Genomic DNA, 17,466 nt, shown 5'->3' on the forward strand with positions numbered 1-17,466 from the left:
CATGAAGGCCTGATTCACGCAGTCTCCTCTGAACAGTTGTTGAGATGTGTCTGTGACTTGAACTCTGGAAAGCATTTATTTGGGCTGCAATGAGGTGCAGTTAACTCTAATGAACTTATCCTCTGCAGCAGAGGTAACTCTGGGTTTTCCTTTCCTGTGGCGGTCCTCATGAGAACCAGTTTCATCATAGCGCTTGATGGTTTTTTTCGACTGCACTTGAAGAAACTTTCAAAGTTCTTAAAATTCTGCATTGACTGATCTTCATGTCTTAATGATGGACTGTTGTTTCTCTTTGCTTATTTGAGCTGTTCTTGCCATAATATGGACTTGGGTCTTTTACCAAATATGACTATATTCTATATACCACCCCTACCTTGTCACAACACAACTGATTGGCTCAAATGCATTAAGGAAAGAAATTCCACAAATCACATTTTAACAAGGCACACCTGTTATTTGAAATGCATTGCAGGTAACTACCTCATGAAGCTGGTTGAGAGAATGCCAAGAGTGTGCAAAGCTGTCATCAAGGCAAAGGGTGGCTACTTGGAAAAATCTAAAATAAAATATATTTTGATTTAACACTTTTTTGGTTACTACATGACTCCATATGTGTTATTTCATAGTTTTGATGTCTTCACTAATATTCTACAATGAAGAAAATAGTAAAAAAAAAGGAAAACACTGGAATGTATAGGTGTGTCCAAAATGTTGACTGGTACTGTACATAACTTTAACCATTGTGTAAGAAATTCTCAAATTGATGTTCCAGGCATTTATAAATAAATTCCAGTCATACATTATCAAAAGCCTTTTCAAAGTCAGCTATGAATACCGGGGCCTGGTTTCCCAGATGTTGCATAGTGTTCTGTTGTGTCCAGTGCTTATATTATCTCCAATCTATCGTCCATGTAAAAAACCTGTCTAATTAGGATTAATTATATGCACTATGCATTTTGCCAGAATTTTTGCATCATAACACTGAAGTGTAAGGGGCCTCTGATTTTTTCAATGGACTGCATCTTTATTTTTACCACTAGGGTCATGTTTCAGTAGTAATGAAATCAGACTACCTTGTTAAGTATCTGATAACCACTCCTGTAAAAACGGTAGATTAAAACATACTAATAACGGTCCTCTGAGTACATAAAAAAAGGTTTGGTATATCTGAACTGCTATCCCATCCATCCCTGGAGTTTTCCCGGACTTAAAGGCTTTAATTGCATCAAGAAGTTCCTCCTCTATAATTTGGCCTTCACATGAGTCTTTCTGTACAGATGTTAATTTTACATTATTAATAGAAGAACATCCATACAATATTAAAGCTGATCCACCACCCCCCAAAAAAAAAATTTTATAATCTTTGGTTAGTGGAGATGGAAGAGACTGAAATGAAAACATATGCTTAAAGTACTTTGCTTCCTCTTTCAAAAAATATGGTTTGGTGAATCATGACTGACCATAATTTTTAACAAGTTTCATTGAATTATTTTTGGTAGCATTTCAACTATGTTGAAGATTAAAAAATAATTTGGTAAATTTTTCCCTATATTCTATCCAGTTCACTTTATTTTTTATAATATATTACACTTGATCTTTCTTGAATAAGTTTGTCCATTTCTTTTAGTTTGTCCTCTAACTTATTCTGTGCTTCTATGGTAGAGTTTCTATTGCTATCTATCTGTACTGTTTGTCCTATTTCCTTTGTTAATATTAACTCTTTTGACCTAAATTGCTTTTGTTTTAAAGATTAGTATTGAATTTCCTCCAAAAGGCACATTTAAAAGTGTCCCATTCAATAAGGCTGGCCTTGTTAAAAGTTAATATGTGGAAATTCTTTCCTTCTTCATGCGTTTCAGACAATCGGTTGTGTTGTGACAAGGTAGGGGTGGGATATAGAAGATAGCCCTATTTGGTAAAATACCAAGTCCATATTATGGCAAGAACAGCTCAATCATTCTATGTGTGGCCGCTCTGTGAGCCAATACTGTATGTTAAGTGAAAATTGAGAAAGAGGCAGTAGCCAAGGTTAAAATGACAGAATAACCCAACAGCACACAGGTGTCATCAGAAGAGGCTTTATTTAGGTGCGTAGTATCCGAGACCAGAGTGAAGGGCCTCCCCATGGTAAAAAGAGCAGATCGACTCCCAAACCCTCAGCCCCTACCTCCTAAACAAGTGATCAGTGTAAGCAATATAGTGATACTTCCATCTAGCCCATCACAATGGGCAAAGTGGAGGTCTTACTACATTACCACCTATCCAAATCTCCCAGACCTACACATTGCCTAGGGGTTAAGGGTTGATTTGACACAACTGCTCGGATATAACCTTGGACTACGTCTAATGACACATCTGAGTTTCGGGAGAGATGACTGTAAACACTGACTTCTGTACAAAAACAAACCCCCACGCGAGTCAAGATCCCTCACCCCAGGCCTCCCAGTCGCTTAAGAAAAAAAAAAAAAAAACTGAAGAAATATGCTGTACAATTCATCTCGACTACAGTAGCAGACTCCATTTCAGTCTCCATTTACACCCGTTCTCAGATTTACAAAACAAATAAAATAATCTCCTTGCATCTTACATAAAATAGAGTCTCCATATTATTTAGCTATTTACACATAGAATATTTACATTACAGCTTTATCGTACAGGCATTGCCAGGCAGCCCTCCGCGAAGGTCGCGACCCAGGGGTCCTGAGAGAGTTGCAGGCAAACAAGTGGTGTCAACGTCACTGGGTCCAGTTGTTCAACTCCATATACTTTCTATGAGAAAATTCATCAATCAGCATATTAGAAACTATGGTGCAGTACAACTGGCCATGATGATGGTACCATGCCTATAGAATAAAACGGGCCTTGGTTCTTTTGTTGAGAGTTCTGCGACAATGGCTTTGTTAAATTGCGATAAAAATGATATTGAACTGAACTATACTGAACATTTTATACAATCACAAACAATTCTCATGCTGAAAATGTGCCCTGAGGTCGGGCAAAAGTGCTTTGTTGTTACAAATTTTGTTGGCCTCCCATCATCTGTACATAAAGAAGGGTTTGTCTTGTGATGGTGAACCTGCGGCCTCAGTCTGAACCCCCCAAAAGGGTGGAACAACTGACTCAACAACTGACTCAACCAATGAGAGAGATCTTTGACGTGGGGAGCCAATAAGCCTGCAGCACATCATGGGGTTCAGAGACTTTTCATTCCACCATCACCCGAAATACCACGTCTTCTTGTGACACGGTGGAAGCTTTTGTTCAGAGGTATAAACTCTGGGTTTATTTTAGCCCAGAAGTACTAGTAGGAACTAGCATAGGAGTATATCTTCTATTATCCAACTGTCGCTGACTCGTTGAGGGCTGCCGCTGAGCTGTCGGTGGTAAGTGCCCATGTTGGCTGGAGGGGAGGGGTCAAGAGTTAGGTTAGAGGTCACGGAGTTAGATTGTCTCACATCTGAGTACTTCACAAAGAAAAGGTGGGACAACAGTAGGAATACAGTCTGTCTGGGGGTCAAATGTCAAAGAGACTTCAGTTCAACTGGTCTAGTAAAACAAAGCCGGCCTTTCCCCATTTGGGCTAACCATCCTGGTTTGGGTAAGTTCAGAAAGGTCCAGTTGGGGAAGGGGGTTTGGTGGCAGTGCAAACTGGACAGGCTTCACTTGGACGTGAAAGCAGAAGCATGACTTGGTGTTGGGGAAACAAAAACAAATCAAATAAAAGCTTACTATTCATTTATCCTCATTTTCTGTACAAAATGGCTGTCCAATCTGCTAGTCGAGTCAGTCCTGAAACCTCGTGCCCTCCTCACACAACATGCTCACAAAGTCACACGCACAAGGCTTCAAAGAAAAGAGTTCCAGTCATTTTTCTCAGCCGTTTCCAGCCGTCTGAGTATTGTACACAAAATCAGCAGTGGCTCGTGACAAGCAGACCGGGAAGGAGGCTGGAGGAAGCCAGGAAAACAACCAGCATAGGAAGGTTACAAAAATGGCTAGCTGATTCAGCCAATCAGGGTTGAGACCATTGAGGGCAGAGTTGCAATGGAGAAGGGGGGTAAGGTGGGTATGGGGGCAATCTCCCTCTTTCTCGTCCCTCTCCCACTCATTCGCACTTTCTCTCACATGTCTTTGGGCTCTAGCTTGCAGGACATTTCAAAGAGCAGGTTCTGATTGTCGATGACCTGCAGCTGGCGAACGTAGGCCTTGGTCTGGAGGTGAGAGGGGGAAGGCTCTGCATCCAGAGCTATGAAAGAGAAAGAGGTCGGTTCATTAGTTAAACATACCCCCAACAAAATAATTTATGCAGTAATCATATTCACCCCCCGGGTCAAATTTGGCATGCAGGTGGTTTTATTTGTACCCCCAATTTCTTAGCACAAATATATAGGTTGGAGCTGATTTCCTGGTGTTGTTAGACACACACACACACACACACACACACACACACACACACACACACACACACACACACACACACACACACACACACACACACACACACACACACACACACACACACACACACACACACACACACACACACACACACACACACACACACACACACACACACACACACACACACACACGTCTAAAACCACTAAGAAATCAGCTCCAAGTTATTTTAATTTAAGCAACTCTTTCGCAAGTATTCCCACTCATAACAGAGGCACGTGATTGTATTCAAATCAAGGTAAGGTTTTAGTCAAACATATATGTTTAAGATTCTTGAGGTCAATTTGCAGTCTACATATTATTTGTAATTATATTCCATCCCCCGACCACCCGCTCAATAAAAAAAAATGAGGCCCAAGGCTGAATCTAGTTGATGATCCCTGCTCTAGGTAGTGTTAAACCCACAGACCCACAGAGAAGCTGCTGTGGCGTGCAATGTCCTAATCTCACCACCGGATGGCGGCAGAAAGCCCTACTATTTCCACTTGACCTAACAAGAGGATAGCAGCAGCATCTGCTCACGACGAGCCCACACAACGCAGCAGGCAAAGAAACTGGTTTGATTCAGTTCTAACCAACAGCAAAACACTTTTTGTCAGGCAGGCTAACAATAGCCACAATTTGTCCTTTCCCATTCTGGGCGCAGAAAATCCTCCTTGGATGTGCCGTTATCCTCCTCTGTGCCACCATCACAACAGCAGCAGCAATCTATAGGATTAGATGGCCATTTACTCCAGAGCCCAAAGGGCCATTTTGAAGTCATTTCGTTTGGGGGGTTTTCAATGGGTTTGTGAATGTGGTGTATGCCTGAATGTAGCCTATAGCTGTCGGAGAACACAAGGTTAAACGTATCCCTGTGTGCTCTATCTCGCTAAGCAGAAGTAACCTATGCGTAATGGAATCAGATGACCATTGGCAAAAGTCACTCAGCTGGACAGAGGGAGAGAGAAAAAGAAAGGAGAGATGGGGAGAAAGAGAGGGATAGAAATGACGGGGTAATTCAAAAGAGCGACCCCTGGGTCACCCAACGAAGCACTCCATACAGTCCATTAGGGTACAGTGGTAATCTCAGACAATGTACCGCCGTAACTAAGCCCTCTAGGATTTACGCATCTAAGCACAGATTCATTATAGCACTGTGTACAATATAATACAGCCCTAAAAAGGGTTTCAGCACTTCCTGTAACTGGTCTGAGTATCCTGAATGAAGGCTATGGAATATTTCAGAGTGAAAATAAACCCCATTTTGAGAAACCCAGAGTGAAAATAAACTCTATTTTGCTGCTTTCAGGTAGAAGCTATTCAACTTCAGGTTCTACACGCCACAGTTACGTCAAGTCTTGTTTGTGTTCTTTACGTCACAAAGGAGCTTAAACCTTGGAAGCCAGGTGAATGAACGTGTCCTCTAATAGACAGAAGTTGTAACTAGATCTAAAGTAAAATACAACAACAACAAAAACATTAACCCAGCCCTGGCTTAGGTTCTGGTCTCATGTTTCGAGTTTCAAATGTCACGTACACTAGTACAGTGAAATGCCTTTCTTGCAAGCTCCAAACCCAACAATGCTTGAATCAATATCAATGTAGCTGTAAAAATAACATACGGTACAGTACCTTGTGTTATTTTAGTGGCGTTTAACATTGTGTGGCGTTTGTCATTAGCCAGTGCACTGTGTCAGTAGTGTTATCATGAGGAACATTCCGATTTTAAAAAAATATCTAGATTAGCATCTTTCTACATATAATATGCTTGTACAAGTGAAGAATCTTCAGCGGGTATAAACCTCTATGTGTTGTCTTGTATGTAGATAGGCCAAGTTGCTCATGTGCTGAGAAACCTCTCTTTGTGCCCCATGTCAATAAATATACAGGAATAAGAGGGCGGAGATGACCAATGTTCTACTGGGTTACTGAGTGTCTTTGCGTAGGGTCTTATATTATGTCAGCAATCTCTTGTGTGCGTCGATTGTGTAACAGCGTTAGCTGGATTTGTGCGAAACATCAATGGTCTTAGTGTGGCTAACAGTGCCGTGCTTTACTCAAACTAATGAGCGTAAGGCACGGCTTGCTAAATGCTTCTGAGTAGTGCACTAGCACGATACAAATTAATTACACTGACTCTTGGGGATGCTGCCTCTAAAAATAGTGGACCGGTCTGTGAGTTAAGTTACGTAACGCTAGACTACGCGATACCGACATTATCGAGTGTTTAGCATGTCATGCCACGTGATAATAATGATATTGAACATTTAACACGCTAGGTTGTGCGATAACCATATCACAGTGTTTTGAGCTGCACTCTGTGAGGTGATAATGTTAATGGGTGTTTATGCACACTAGGCTATGTAATGGATGATAATGTTCAAGTGTTTACCTCAACATAATGGCGTGGTTAGCACGCACGGCGGTTTGTCAGACAGTAATATCATTATGTGTTGAGAATGCCTGTGTGTGTGGCGGTGGTAGTGAATGGCGGTTGTGTGATTGAACGGCCCTGAGGGCTGTGCTGTTCTAAACAGATGGTAGGGTGGAGCTCGGCTCCTTCAAGACTATTCTTAACAGACAGGTGTGCCTGTGGCCATTAGTGCTTACCTAGTTGAGAGCTCCTGTATCGTCTGATGCTCCTCACCATCTCTGCAACTTTATGCTGGAAGAGGAGAGGAGACGCGTGTAGTTAAGACAGTACTCAGGGAAACCAGGGGTGGTTGACCAGGGAATCCCGCTGATTGTGCCGAATAGAAAATACATGTATTTCGCTGGCTATTATGTCAATGGCTGAACGTACACTCACCATCTTCTCAAAATTGACAAGCTCCCCATGAAACGACTTGCAACTCTCGTGGAGGAAGGTCAGATCTGAGAGAGAAAAAAGAGAGAGAGAGAACGAGAGAGAGAGAGAGAGAAAGGTAAACACACAGTGAAGGCAGGGAACAATTATGTAATGGCTTGTCGACACTCGCCCCAGCGGCTGCCCTTGTCTACCGGTGCTTTAGCCCACAGACGGAGGAGAGGTAGGACCGAGAGAGATGAGCCAAAGAGTCAATCTGTGATCCCTCAATAGGAACTGGAATATGCGGGTGCTGGGTGAAGGGGGGGGGGGGGGCATGTATAATCGGGACGCTACGCCCAGTCAGGAGGAATGTTCTGAATGCTGCTGATGGAGCTAGACCTGGGGAGGGAGGGTGCGTGGCGGAGGGAGGGAGGGAGGTGAGGCGATACGCTAATGTGACTTTTTTCACCCCTGGACTAAAGATGCTATGAGCGGAGCTTTATGAGCTGCACACTGGACAGCAGGCACACCTTCTCTTCCAAACCGACACACATATACAAAACACACACACAGAGCAGATGCACTTTGCTAACCAACTCTCTATCACACAAACACACAGCAAGCATATGCATATTCCTCCCTCACTCCCCCACCACACACAGAGAAGTCAGATGCACCTTACTCTTCAACACACACACGCCTGCTTGAACAGTTATTTAACCACAGAGATTAACGGCTAGCATTCTGAACTAGCGAGCAGGGTACCAGGAAGCCCTCACTGAGCTGTTAGGTTACGCACAATAATACACTCCTGCTATAACATAACATCCATAACATTTTGAACATACTTCACCTTGCCACCCAGGTTAGAGTGAAATATCATAGAGAAGAATGAGAGGTTGTACACGCATTTAAAAGGTGGTACGCCTAGAATTTCGCAGAATTTCTCCCCTATGTGGAAGCTAGGTGAATTGCTACAGCAATAGGCTGCATTCAAAACCAATCTCCCCCTCTTCCCAAAGTATTTTACTTTGGTTTTGGTCCACCAGGTTCAAACAGCTGTAAAAACGATGTTTTTTATTATTGAAAAGATATTTCACAGCGATTTAGATAGTACAATGATTCCCTACAGTATCCAGTGCTTGTTTTCTCAAACTGAAATTGAGCGAACAGTGTAGAATATTAGTAACCAGGACATGACGGAGCAATTTCTACATGGCCACTTGACCTGGTTTCCACTAGACAAAACACAGCCAAAATAAGCTTTCCCATTTTGACAACAGACGCCGCTCCTGCAGGAGATATCAATAGATGAACATCACAGAAAATCACAACACTGGTGGGTAAGTTACTGTGAAACACAAATCATTCCACTATTGCTGCAGACATATTATGGACATTTTCTGATGCAGATTTTTTTTAAATCCTATGTGTTGCACCATTAAGAAACATTCAGCAATACATATAGCAATGCTTATGCAGTATGCTAAGCTGCTATCCAGCAGTTATGTGTCCTATCCATAGAGAATGATAGAGTACTCTAGTGCCCAAAAGCCTGTTTTAGCATGGGCAGCGCCATTTTGTAGTCAACTGGGTGGGACTTGTTATGGTTTAAAGGGATAGTTCATGGATTGCTGTACCTTGTCCATAGACTGCTTACAGGGTAAGGAAACCAATGTGTTATTTCTTCATTTGGGTGAACTATCCCTTTAAGGGAGGATCACATACTTCTAACCAGGTCATCAGGATGGATCAGCCAATTAATTATACTTGTGCGTAAACATTCCATAACTGCAGGTGGCAGTAAAAAGCCAACCTTGGTTTTATACATGTTCAAACAACACACTCCAGATGGGAGTATGGACCCTTTCAGTTTGTTTACCAACTCATGAAAACAGTACAAGAAAATTGACTACAACAAAATGGAGATGGCCTCAATGGCGCTGCCTGTGCGCTCACAGACGCCATACTGGGACAGATACAAAGATGAGTCCTCTATCATTCTCTATGGTCATATTATGAAAATGTGGAAGCATCTAGCTGTGAAAGCAGTCGACCTGGTAGCCATAGAGGTTGGTTTTTACAGTATGTACATTGTCTTGAACATTTGTCTTGTTTAAGTTTATGGTCCTCTGTAGCTCAGTTGGTAGAGGGTTCGATTCCCGGGACCACCCAAACGTAAAAAGTGTATGCACACATGACTGTAAGTTGCTTTGGATAAAAGCCTTATTATTTTACATGAACATTTTAGTCATTGGGCAGACACGCTAAATGACTACATTATATTAGAGCCTGGTATACACAGCTTTCAAATAGAAAACATTCCACACGTTTTTGGTGTCTAAGTGACATTGACAAGAGATTTTATACCCAAGGGGGAGGAGAAATGTACAAAGAGAGCGAGATAACGAGAGGGAGCGACAACGAGACAAGCACACACTAAGTGTAATATACCACCCATTAAGGAAATTGCACACACACAGTGTTATGGTGTAGAATAATGTAAGTATATATTGTATGTAGTCTATAACCAATCTATTATCACAGTGATGAATACAGCTAGCCTATAGAATAACGGCAGTGGTATTTTGTTGATCCAATTTCTGAACAGATCCAATTCTTTGTTGATCTAAAAAGAAATATGAGAATTCCCTTGAAATGATTAGATTTGAAAAAGTGAGGAATGGAGAGAGAGAGAAAAAAATAGTTTACACTCAAAGCGGGGCACGTGGCAATGGAGGAGGGAGGTCAGGGGGGAGGGAGGTCATTATGGAGCTGATCACCTGTGGAGGAAGTGTGTGTTCTCAAAGCAGAGAAATGAATGCCACCTGGTTATGTTGAGACAGGATCCCATGTTGTGTTAAGAGGGTGTGAGAGCGGGAGAGAAAGGAAACGAAAGAGAGAGAAAACGTGCCTTTCTTCGATAATGAGGGACTTCTGTTAAGTCGGCGCGGTAGGTTATGAAGTGCCTCAATGCCGATGTGTCCCTCAAGTATGTGCTCATGTTGCATGTGTGTGTGTGTGTGAATATGCTGGATGTCTTTGTACGTCTATATATGTAAGTGTACGACTGTGAATGTACCGGAGTCTTTATTCATTCCTCAAGAGGATGTAGAAGTATGTTACATGTAGACTCCAGCATCGGCTACATCTAACATGAAACAAGTATGATCGTCGCATACTTGTGTTGCCCAGCAGGGAGACGGCATGCTGAGCTTTGTGTTTGTGCAGGGTTGAGGTAGCCTGAGTACCATTCTCTTCGGCTAACATTCCAATGCCATTCCAAATAACAAGGAGTAGCAAGGAGTGGAATGTTAGCTAAAAGAGACTGGTACCAGGCTAGGGTTGAGGGAGAGATTAACTATGGGTGTTAATTAGCAAGGCGGGGCTCAACGGCTGCCTTCTAGTCACACTACACAGCATTGTGTGTGTGTGTGTGTGTGTGTGTGTGTGTGTGTGTGTGTGTGTGTGTGTGTGTGTGTGTGTGTGTTAGAGATGTTATGAGCTCACATCTGGACAACATCTGGGGGGGGCGCTGTGTTTGGGGGGGGGGGGGGTTGTAGATGTTTGTGCCCCTGTTTTCACTTTTTGCCGATGAACATATGCATTTGGGTAGTGGAGAGAGAGAACTACAGTGTTTGTGTGTGTTTACTTGCTGTGTATATAGTGTATGTGTGTCACAGGAGGTTGGTGGCACCTTAATTGGGGAGGACGGGCTCGTGGTACTGGCTGGAACGGAATAGGTGGAATGGTATCAAATACATTAAACACGGTTTCCATGTGGTTGATGCCATTCCATTTGATGCCATTCCATTTTAACAGACATTATTATGAGCCATCCTCCCCTTAGCAGCCTCCACTGGTGTGTGTGTGTGTATGTCTGTCTCACCTTTGAGCAGCAGTGGTGTGAAGGGGATGAGAGGGGGTCTGAGGCTGCCCATCAGGTCTCTGTACGACTTGTGGTTCCTGGATGGATCCTGAAAAACAACATGTTCACTCACTCACCCTTCACTAAATGTGCCTTATAAATGAACCCATAGCCACATACAGATTGGGGTAATTTACTTTTTGAGGTTAGAAGACCTCTTAAGAATCTTGACTGACTGAAATGGAACTTAGCCCAACCCTGATATACTGTAAGCCCATATTATAAGGACTCCCTTAACTGTCCCCTTGGAGACCCCGAACAGCCACTCACCGCAATGCTCTCAAACTGCTGGAACTGCTTCCTGAACTTCCCAGGGAGGCCCTGCCACAAACCACAGACAAATAGTCCCCAGAGTTATAAACAAATCCCTACGCCAGAGTGTTTGCTGACGTGTCAGCCTTATGTGCATGTTGACTGTGTGTGCATGGAGGGGTGTGTATCACAGGAAGTTGGTGGCACCTTAACTGGGGAGAACGGGCTTCTGGTAATTGCAAGAGCAGAACCAGTGGAATGGTATCAAATACATCAAACACATGGTTGCCATGTGGTTGATGCCATTCCATTTACTCCGTTCCAGGAGCCGTCCTCCCCTCAGCAGCCTCCACTGGTGTGTGTGTGTGTTTTACCTCCCAGGTGAGGCGAAGGCGGCTGACTGCAGGGTTGTCCAGCCCCAGGACCACAGCTAGGAAGGACAGCAGGTCCTGCTGCTGCTTACACCTGGAGTACATTCACACACATGTTAGATATGACTAGACAATAACACACACTTCACCATAAACTAACACCATAAAACACACTGTTAGGAATGACCAAACAACACTACTTGGCACTAATCTAAACTATTATTGTGGCCATACACACTATTAAAGCATATATCATCAACACAGCACACCTAGTTGTAACATAATTCAATAGGACTGACAGACACCCGGAACTCACAGAGCTGCGATCTTGATGAACTTGCGGAGGAGCTGCACCCTCTTGGGCAGCGACTGGCACTGCAGGATCTCGGTGGCGACCCAATGCTGCACCTCGCTGCATCGCTGCAGTACCAGCTCGAGGTTGAGGGGGCGCCAGCGAGCCTGCTCGCCGTGGAACACATAGCACACAAACTCCACCTGGACATACCAATGAAGAAACGTACAATAAGTCTAGAGCATCGAAAATGTAGGTAGACGACACACAGCATAAAAAGTTGTTATCGTTGCTAACTTCTTTTGCAATTATTTGGCAGAGGTTCTGCCCAGTACTATCAGCTCCACCAATCACGGACCTCATGCACGCAGCTGAAGAGCTCCCAGTCAAACACCACCAGCTGAGTGGCTACCTCCTCAGCACTCATGTCATGTAGTTTACTGTCGCCGGGCGACCAGTGGATCTCCTCAGGTAAGGGAAGCTAAAGAGAAACAAAACATTTTTTAGGCTTCTTACCAGAGAAGCTTTGGACTAAAACACCATTGTTTCATCTCCTTGGCATATTTTTTTATATTGGTAACTTTCTGAGAACTATAATGAATCAAAATGTAAACAATGTTTAGTGCTATCCAAAATGGCCACCAGCCAGAGCTTTTCATTCCTCTCCATTGTTAAGTGATAACTCGTGCTCTAGGACTCACCAGGCTCTCCAGCTCGGAGGGCTCGCAGGCAAACAGGTGAGTGTTGACTCCCAGGGTGGTGAAGACGGCCTCGTCGCTAGGCCGGAAAGCGGCCTTCTCTGAGAACACAACAACACAGATGAGCTCACACATCAGCACACACGCAATGGATTAGTGGAGATTCCAGTGAACACATAACAAAAAGCACACAGAGACATGCCAGAACATCAACAAACTGTTTTCATCTCCATAGAGTCAAATCACTTTGGCAGCTTAGCTCCGAGCAGTGGTGGGTAGTCGTTTGTGGATTTAAATCTAAACCTCATTTGTGGATGTAAGCATCGCTGTTCAAACAATCATGTCAAAGCTTGCATTGTCTGATTGGGTGTTTTGGTTGTTGCTGTGTTTTTTGTCCTGCAGAACGCAAATCAAAAAGTAGGCATGGCGAGAAGTAATCGTAGGTTTAATGTATACAGTAGCTGTGTGTGTGTGGGCCAGTGTGTGTTTGTGTGTGGTCCTACCCCCGGCGGAGGTGACAGCCACCAGCAGCAGGTTGCCAGGTTGGGTTGGCTGGTCTTCGCTGTATTGCAGCTTCTCCCTGACCAGCGCCAGGATCTCCCCCACGCGGCACGACAGACGGCTGCGGATCGTCACGTACGAGTGGTCCGGCGTGTACACCCTGCAAAAGACTGTGCGCGCGCACACACACACACACACACACACCCTTTTTAACTTCACCCACATGGCTCTAGTGTGTACAACATCTGTCCCATATCCTCATATCTATTGGCCTGTATCTGAAGACCTTAAAGGAAAATACCACTCAAAAAACAATATTTTTTGCCTTTTTTATTTTTTAAATAGTCCACTGTTGATACGGTCCCAATTTTTTTTGCATGTGAGAAATGACATTTTCAAGATATAGAACTTTCAAAATACAGAAAGTGTCACAGTAGGATGCGTTTTGCATCACATCCTGTCTCACTCACTCTCATCTGATCCCCGGAAGGCCTCTCTGGGCTGCAGACAGGCGTCGATGCGGCGGAAGTGGCGGAAAAGAGGACGGACCTGCTTCTTCCGAATCTCCTTGTCCTCCTCGGAGCTGCTTAGGAAAACACAGTAGACGGTCTGTCAGTCTATGCATCCTTTCAAAGCCAGCTAGTTTGTAATTGGCTGTGATGGCTTGTGTGCCACAGTGGGATGGATCCAAAAGGTCTGTATGTACCGTCGCCTGTAAGCAAGTAGATTGTAATTAATAGGGGCCAGAGTTCTTCCTTACAAGGTCAAGGTAAACTCCTAGCCCTATTTATAGGGGAAGGCACCACAATAGTTACAGTGCAAGAAAAGCCCGTGCGAGCTAGGAGGCTATAGGAGAACCCAAGGCCATTAAGAACAACCTATTACACTAATTAACAGTGATTGTGCAATAAAGGCTTTGACTAAACCAAGAGGTGCGACACAGCAACATCCAGCTGCAATGCCTTTCGCAGCCCCAGAATACCAGAAACGCTAGCAGACTGGTGATAAAAGACGAGGCTGCGGGCTCGGTGTGTGTGTGTGTGTGTGTGTGTGTGTGTGTGTGTGTGTGTGTGTGTGTGTGTGTGTGTGTGTGTGTGTGTGTGTGTGTGTGTGTGTGTGTGTGTCTGGCTGGGGTGGATGTGTGACTTACGGGCATTGGAGGATCTCGGTCCAGCGCTGAAGCTTTAGCACGTCTTCCACGAGCTCAGGGAACTGACTGAGTTGTTGGACTGCACACAGATACAGCTCCTGAGGCAGAGGAGAGAAATGACTTTCAGAGAGCGAGTGCACTTTGTGCCTCTGTCTGTGTGACCACCAGCACTGTGTGGGCAGTTGCAGTTCGTCACAAGATGTGCTGCTAGACAGAGAGAAAGAAAGCCAGACAGAACACGACAGAGAGATAGGTAGACGACAGTGGAGACAGAACGGAGCGGTGTTAGAGGCCAAGGGGTCTGTGTGAAGGAAACCGACAGAGATGTGTTTTTAATGTGAATATAGAAGGAAAGATCGAAGAGGCCAAAAGCCTAATTTCCCAAGGTGTGTTCAGCTGAGTCATTTCCGTCACCATGACAACCTGGGCGGCCCTAACAGGCTGCTGCCAGAATCAACACTCCACACACAGCTCCCACCCAGAGAGAACGCCACAGCAGACTGCCTTGATGCCAGGCTGCTTGGATGGAAGAGCAGGTGTGTGTGTGTGTGCTTGTAAAGTGTGTGTTTAACACTGACGAGTTGTTAGATCGCACGCCATCGTCCTGCTGGATGGCTGTTTGTGTGTGTGTATCTGTGTGTATGTGCGCACGCTTATGTGCATGTGCATGCGTGTGTGTATGTATTCCATGAGTGTGTGCTGGACCAGTACCTTGGGGAAGCTGTTGGACCTCTCGCCCTCTTCCTGCAGCAGTTCTCTGTATGTGTCCAGGTAACGGAAGGCAACACTCAGCACAGCCTGCTTCCTCTCTGCCCCGTCCCAGCTGGGCCAGCCCTCCCCTGCCTTCCCCTCGACACCAAATCTGAACCCAGAGTCAAGGGGAAAAAACGCCACAGAGACAGACAGACAATATCTACTGATGGCTGTCATTAGGAGATTGATATTGAAGTTGGGGAAGATATGGAATCATTTGGAGAAAGCTATTTTCTACTTGTTTACTATCCACACCAAAATGATTTATATGTCATACTAGCAAAGGATACACACACACTTTGTAATTCTATCATAGTTGCACAACATCGGTTACGAATACATTCACGCACACACCACACTGACAGAAGGCACACATTAAATTACCACTCACACAAGCACATGCAGACGCTCAAAAACACCCTGTAGAAACTCTAATAAACTCACTGAAACACACAGCTGTAGAACCATGGTCACCTGACACGCAGATGGAAAAACACTGTATTTCAGTGCGGTGCTCAGAGTCAAACAAGCAACTCGTAATTACAGCTTAGCCAGAGCAGAGCGCTGTGTGAAGGCTCAGACACACCCATCCATTGCCCCCACACACACACAGACACACACACACACACACACACACACACACACACACACACACACACACACACACACACACACACACACACACACACACACACACACACACACACACACACACACACACACACACACACACACACACACACACACACACACACACACACATATTTTCCCTCCAGCTCCCAGCCACAGCAGGAGGAGAGCATCTTAGCAAATAAAGCAGTAAAGAGTTTGAAGAGCTGCAGCACCAGAATTAGTGTGATATTGGGATATTTTTCATCCGGTGACTTGAGGTATACCATCATGCGTCATACACCATCATACGTGCGCATGCATGCAGACACGCATGGGGAAACCTGACATCCTATCCTAAATATAAAAAGGGACTACCCACCGGACTCCACGGCTAAACTGAAGGGGCCTACCCTGACACCCTCCTCTATTTCAGACCACAATCCAAGTTCACCACAGGCCTGTGACCTACAAACTCACACGCTGAGCAGTATTTACTAATGCCTTGGATGACATTCCAGATCTAGTCATCCTATATCTATGATCCCCTGTTCACCTGCTTCTCCCAGCTCCAGAAACCGCAACCTAACCCTAAGGCCAGCTGCTGGGTTTATATTGCACTGCAGTATCTTATTCTCTCGGTTTTGTTCTATTGGGTTGTGTTCTATTGCTGGTGTGGGAGTTTGGCCCCAGCCTCCACAGTGGCTTGGAGTCCCTCCAAAGCTCTTCAACATAGCCGGGGTTCTGGGCTTTGATCGCTCAGCCACTACAAGTGTAGTGTATGTGTGTGTGTGTGTGTGTGTGTGTGTGTGCGTGCGTGCGCATGCCTTTTGAGTGTGTGTGAAGGGTCTGGGATGAGTTACTCAGGGAGAGTGACGTAAAGGGAGGAATTCTCAGTGTTCCTAATGGAATGGGAGGTAGCATTTGTTTTCATTTCCAGAAGGAAGCCAAACGTGTTTCCACAACAAAAGATCTGATTAGGGCCAGCGAGACCGAGGGAGAGGTGTGGATGGAGAGAGGGAGAAGAGAAAAAGAATAGGTGGGAGAGAAAGACAGCAGGAGGGAGGAGGAGAGGGGAAAGGGTTAAGAGGTACAATGGAGAACAGGCTGGATCATTGATCATGTGTAAGAACACCCCCCCCCCCTCCATACACCCCCCCCCCCCCCCTCCATACTCCCCCCCCCCCCCCACACACACACACACACACACACACTGGGGCGTCTCACTAGGGCCCAGACAAGCTGCATTAAGGGCAGCGAGGCATGCGGACGGTCTTTCCCAGAATGCCTTTGTGTTGCAGTCTCCGTCGAGAGTCCCATTGTCGTCTGGAGGGCCGCTCAGGCCTCTAAAACACACAGCCAGGGTCTTCAGTGAGGGAATGTAGGTCAGACACACTGAACGGGGGTTCTGGGTGAAAAGGGGGTGTAGTGTCCGTCCACACTCCGACAAACGCACAAACATAGACCACTATCCCTTACACACAGACAGACATGCACCGACAGAATCACAAATGCACACAGACACACATAACATCTAGTGGAATACTTACTGTCTCATCACTAAAGATGAATGTCTTTACTTACAGTACGTACACCCTTCAAAAAAGCAAGCGATCATAATGGGGGGGAAAGGAAGCTATCATAATGGAGGAAAATGAAGATTCTAAAGCCAGAGATAGGCAGG

The 17,466-nt window shown here is 44.9% G+C and overlaps 1 protein-coding gene across 4 annotated transcripts in view; it reads right to left on the bottom strand.

Annotated features, from left to right (window-relative positions):
- Positions 1-2,064: 2,064 nt before the first annotated feature.
- The window catches only part of LOC139579613 (rap guanine nucleotide exchange factor-like 1), a 31,359-nt gene continuing 15,957 nt past the window's right edge, over positions 2,065-17,466 (bottom strand). Inside the window, exons 3-15 of one of the 4 annotated variants that reach the window (XM_071408409.1) lie at positions 15,132-15,282; positions 14,421-14,518; positions 13,741-13,856; positions 13,273-13,440; positions 12,773-12,870; positions 12,430-12,552; positions 12,096-12,274; positions 11,783-11,873; positions 11,427-11,477; positions 11,118-11,205; positions 7,244-7,314; positions 7,051-7,105; positions 2,065-4,246 (exon numbers count right to left, since the gene is read on the bottom strand). In XM_071408409.1, the coding sequence (XP_071264510.1) occupies positions 4,122-4,246; positions 7,051-7,105; positions 7,244-7,314; positions 11,118-11,205; positions 11,427-11,477; positions 11,783-11,873; positions 12,096-12,274; positions 12,430-12,552; positions 12,773-12,870; positions 13,273-13,440; positions 13,741-13,856; positions 14,421-14,518; positions 15,132-15,282 (1,414 nt within the window). In that variant the 3' untranslated portion in view covers positions 2,065-4,121. The remainder of the gene's footprint in view (positions 4,247-7,050; positions 7,106-7,243; positions 7,315-11,117; positions 11,206-11,426; positions 11,478-11,782; positions 11,874-12,095; positions 12,275-12,429; positions 12,553-12,772; positions 12,871-13,272; positions 13,441-13,740; positions 13,857-14,420; positions 14,519-15,131; positions 15,283-17,466) is intronic. The other 3 variants (XM_071408415.1, XM_071408425.1, XM_071408435.1) reach the window with 3 other exon arrangements.

Source organism: Salvelinus alpinus, chromosome 1 (genome assembly GCF_045679555.1).
Source record: "Salvelinus alpinus chromosome 1, SLU_Salpinus.1, whole genome shotgun sequence".
In the NCBI taxonomy this organism is placed as follows: domain Eukaryota; kingdom Metazoa; phylum Chordata; class Actinopteri; order Salmoniformes; family Salmonidae; genus Salvelinus; species Salvelinus alpinus.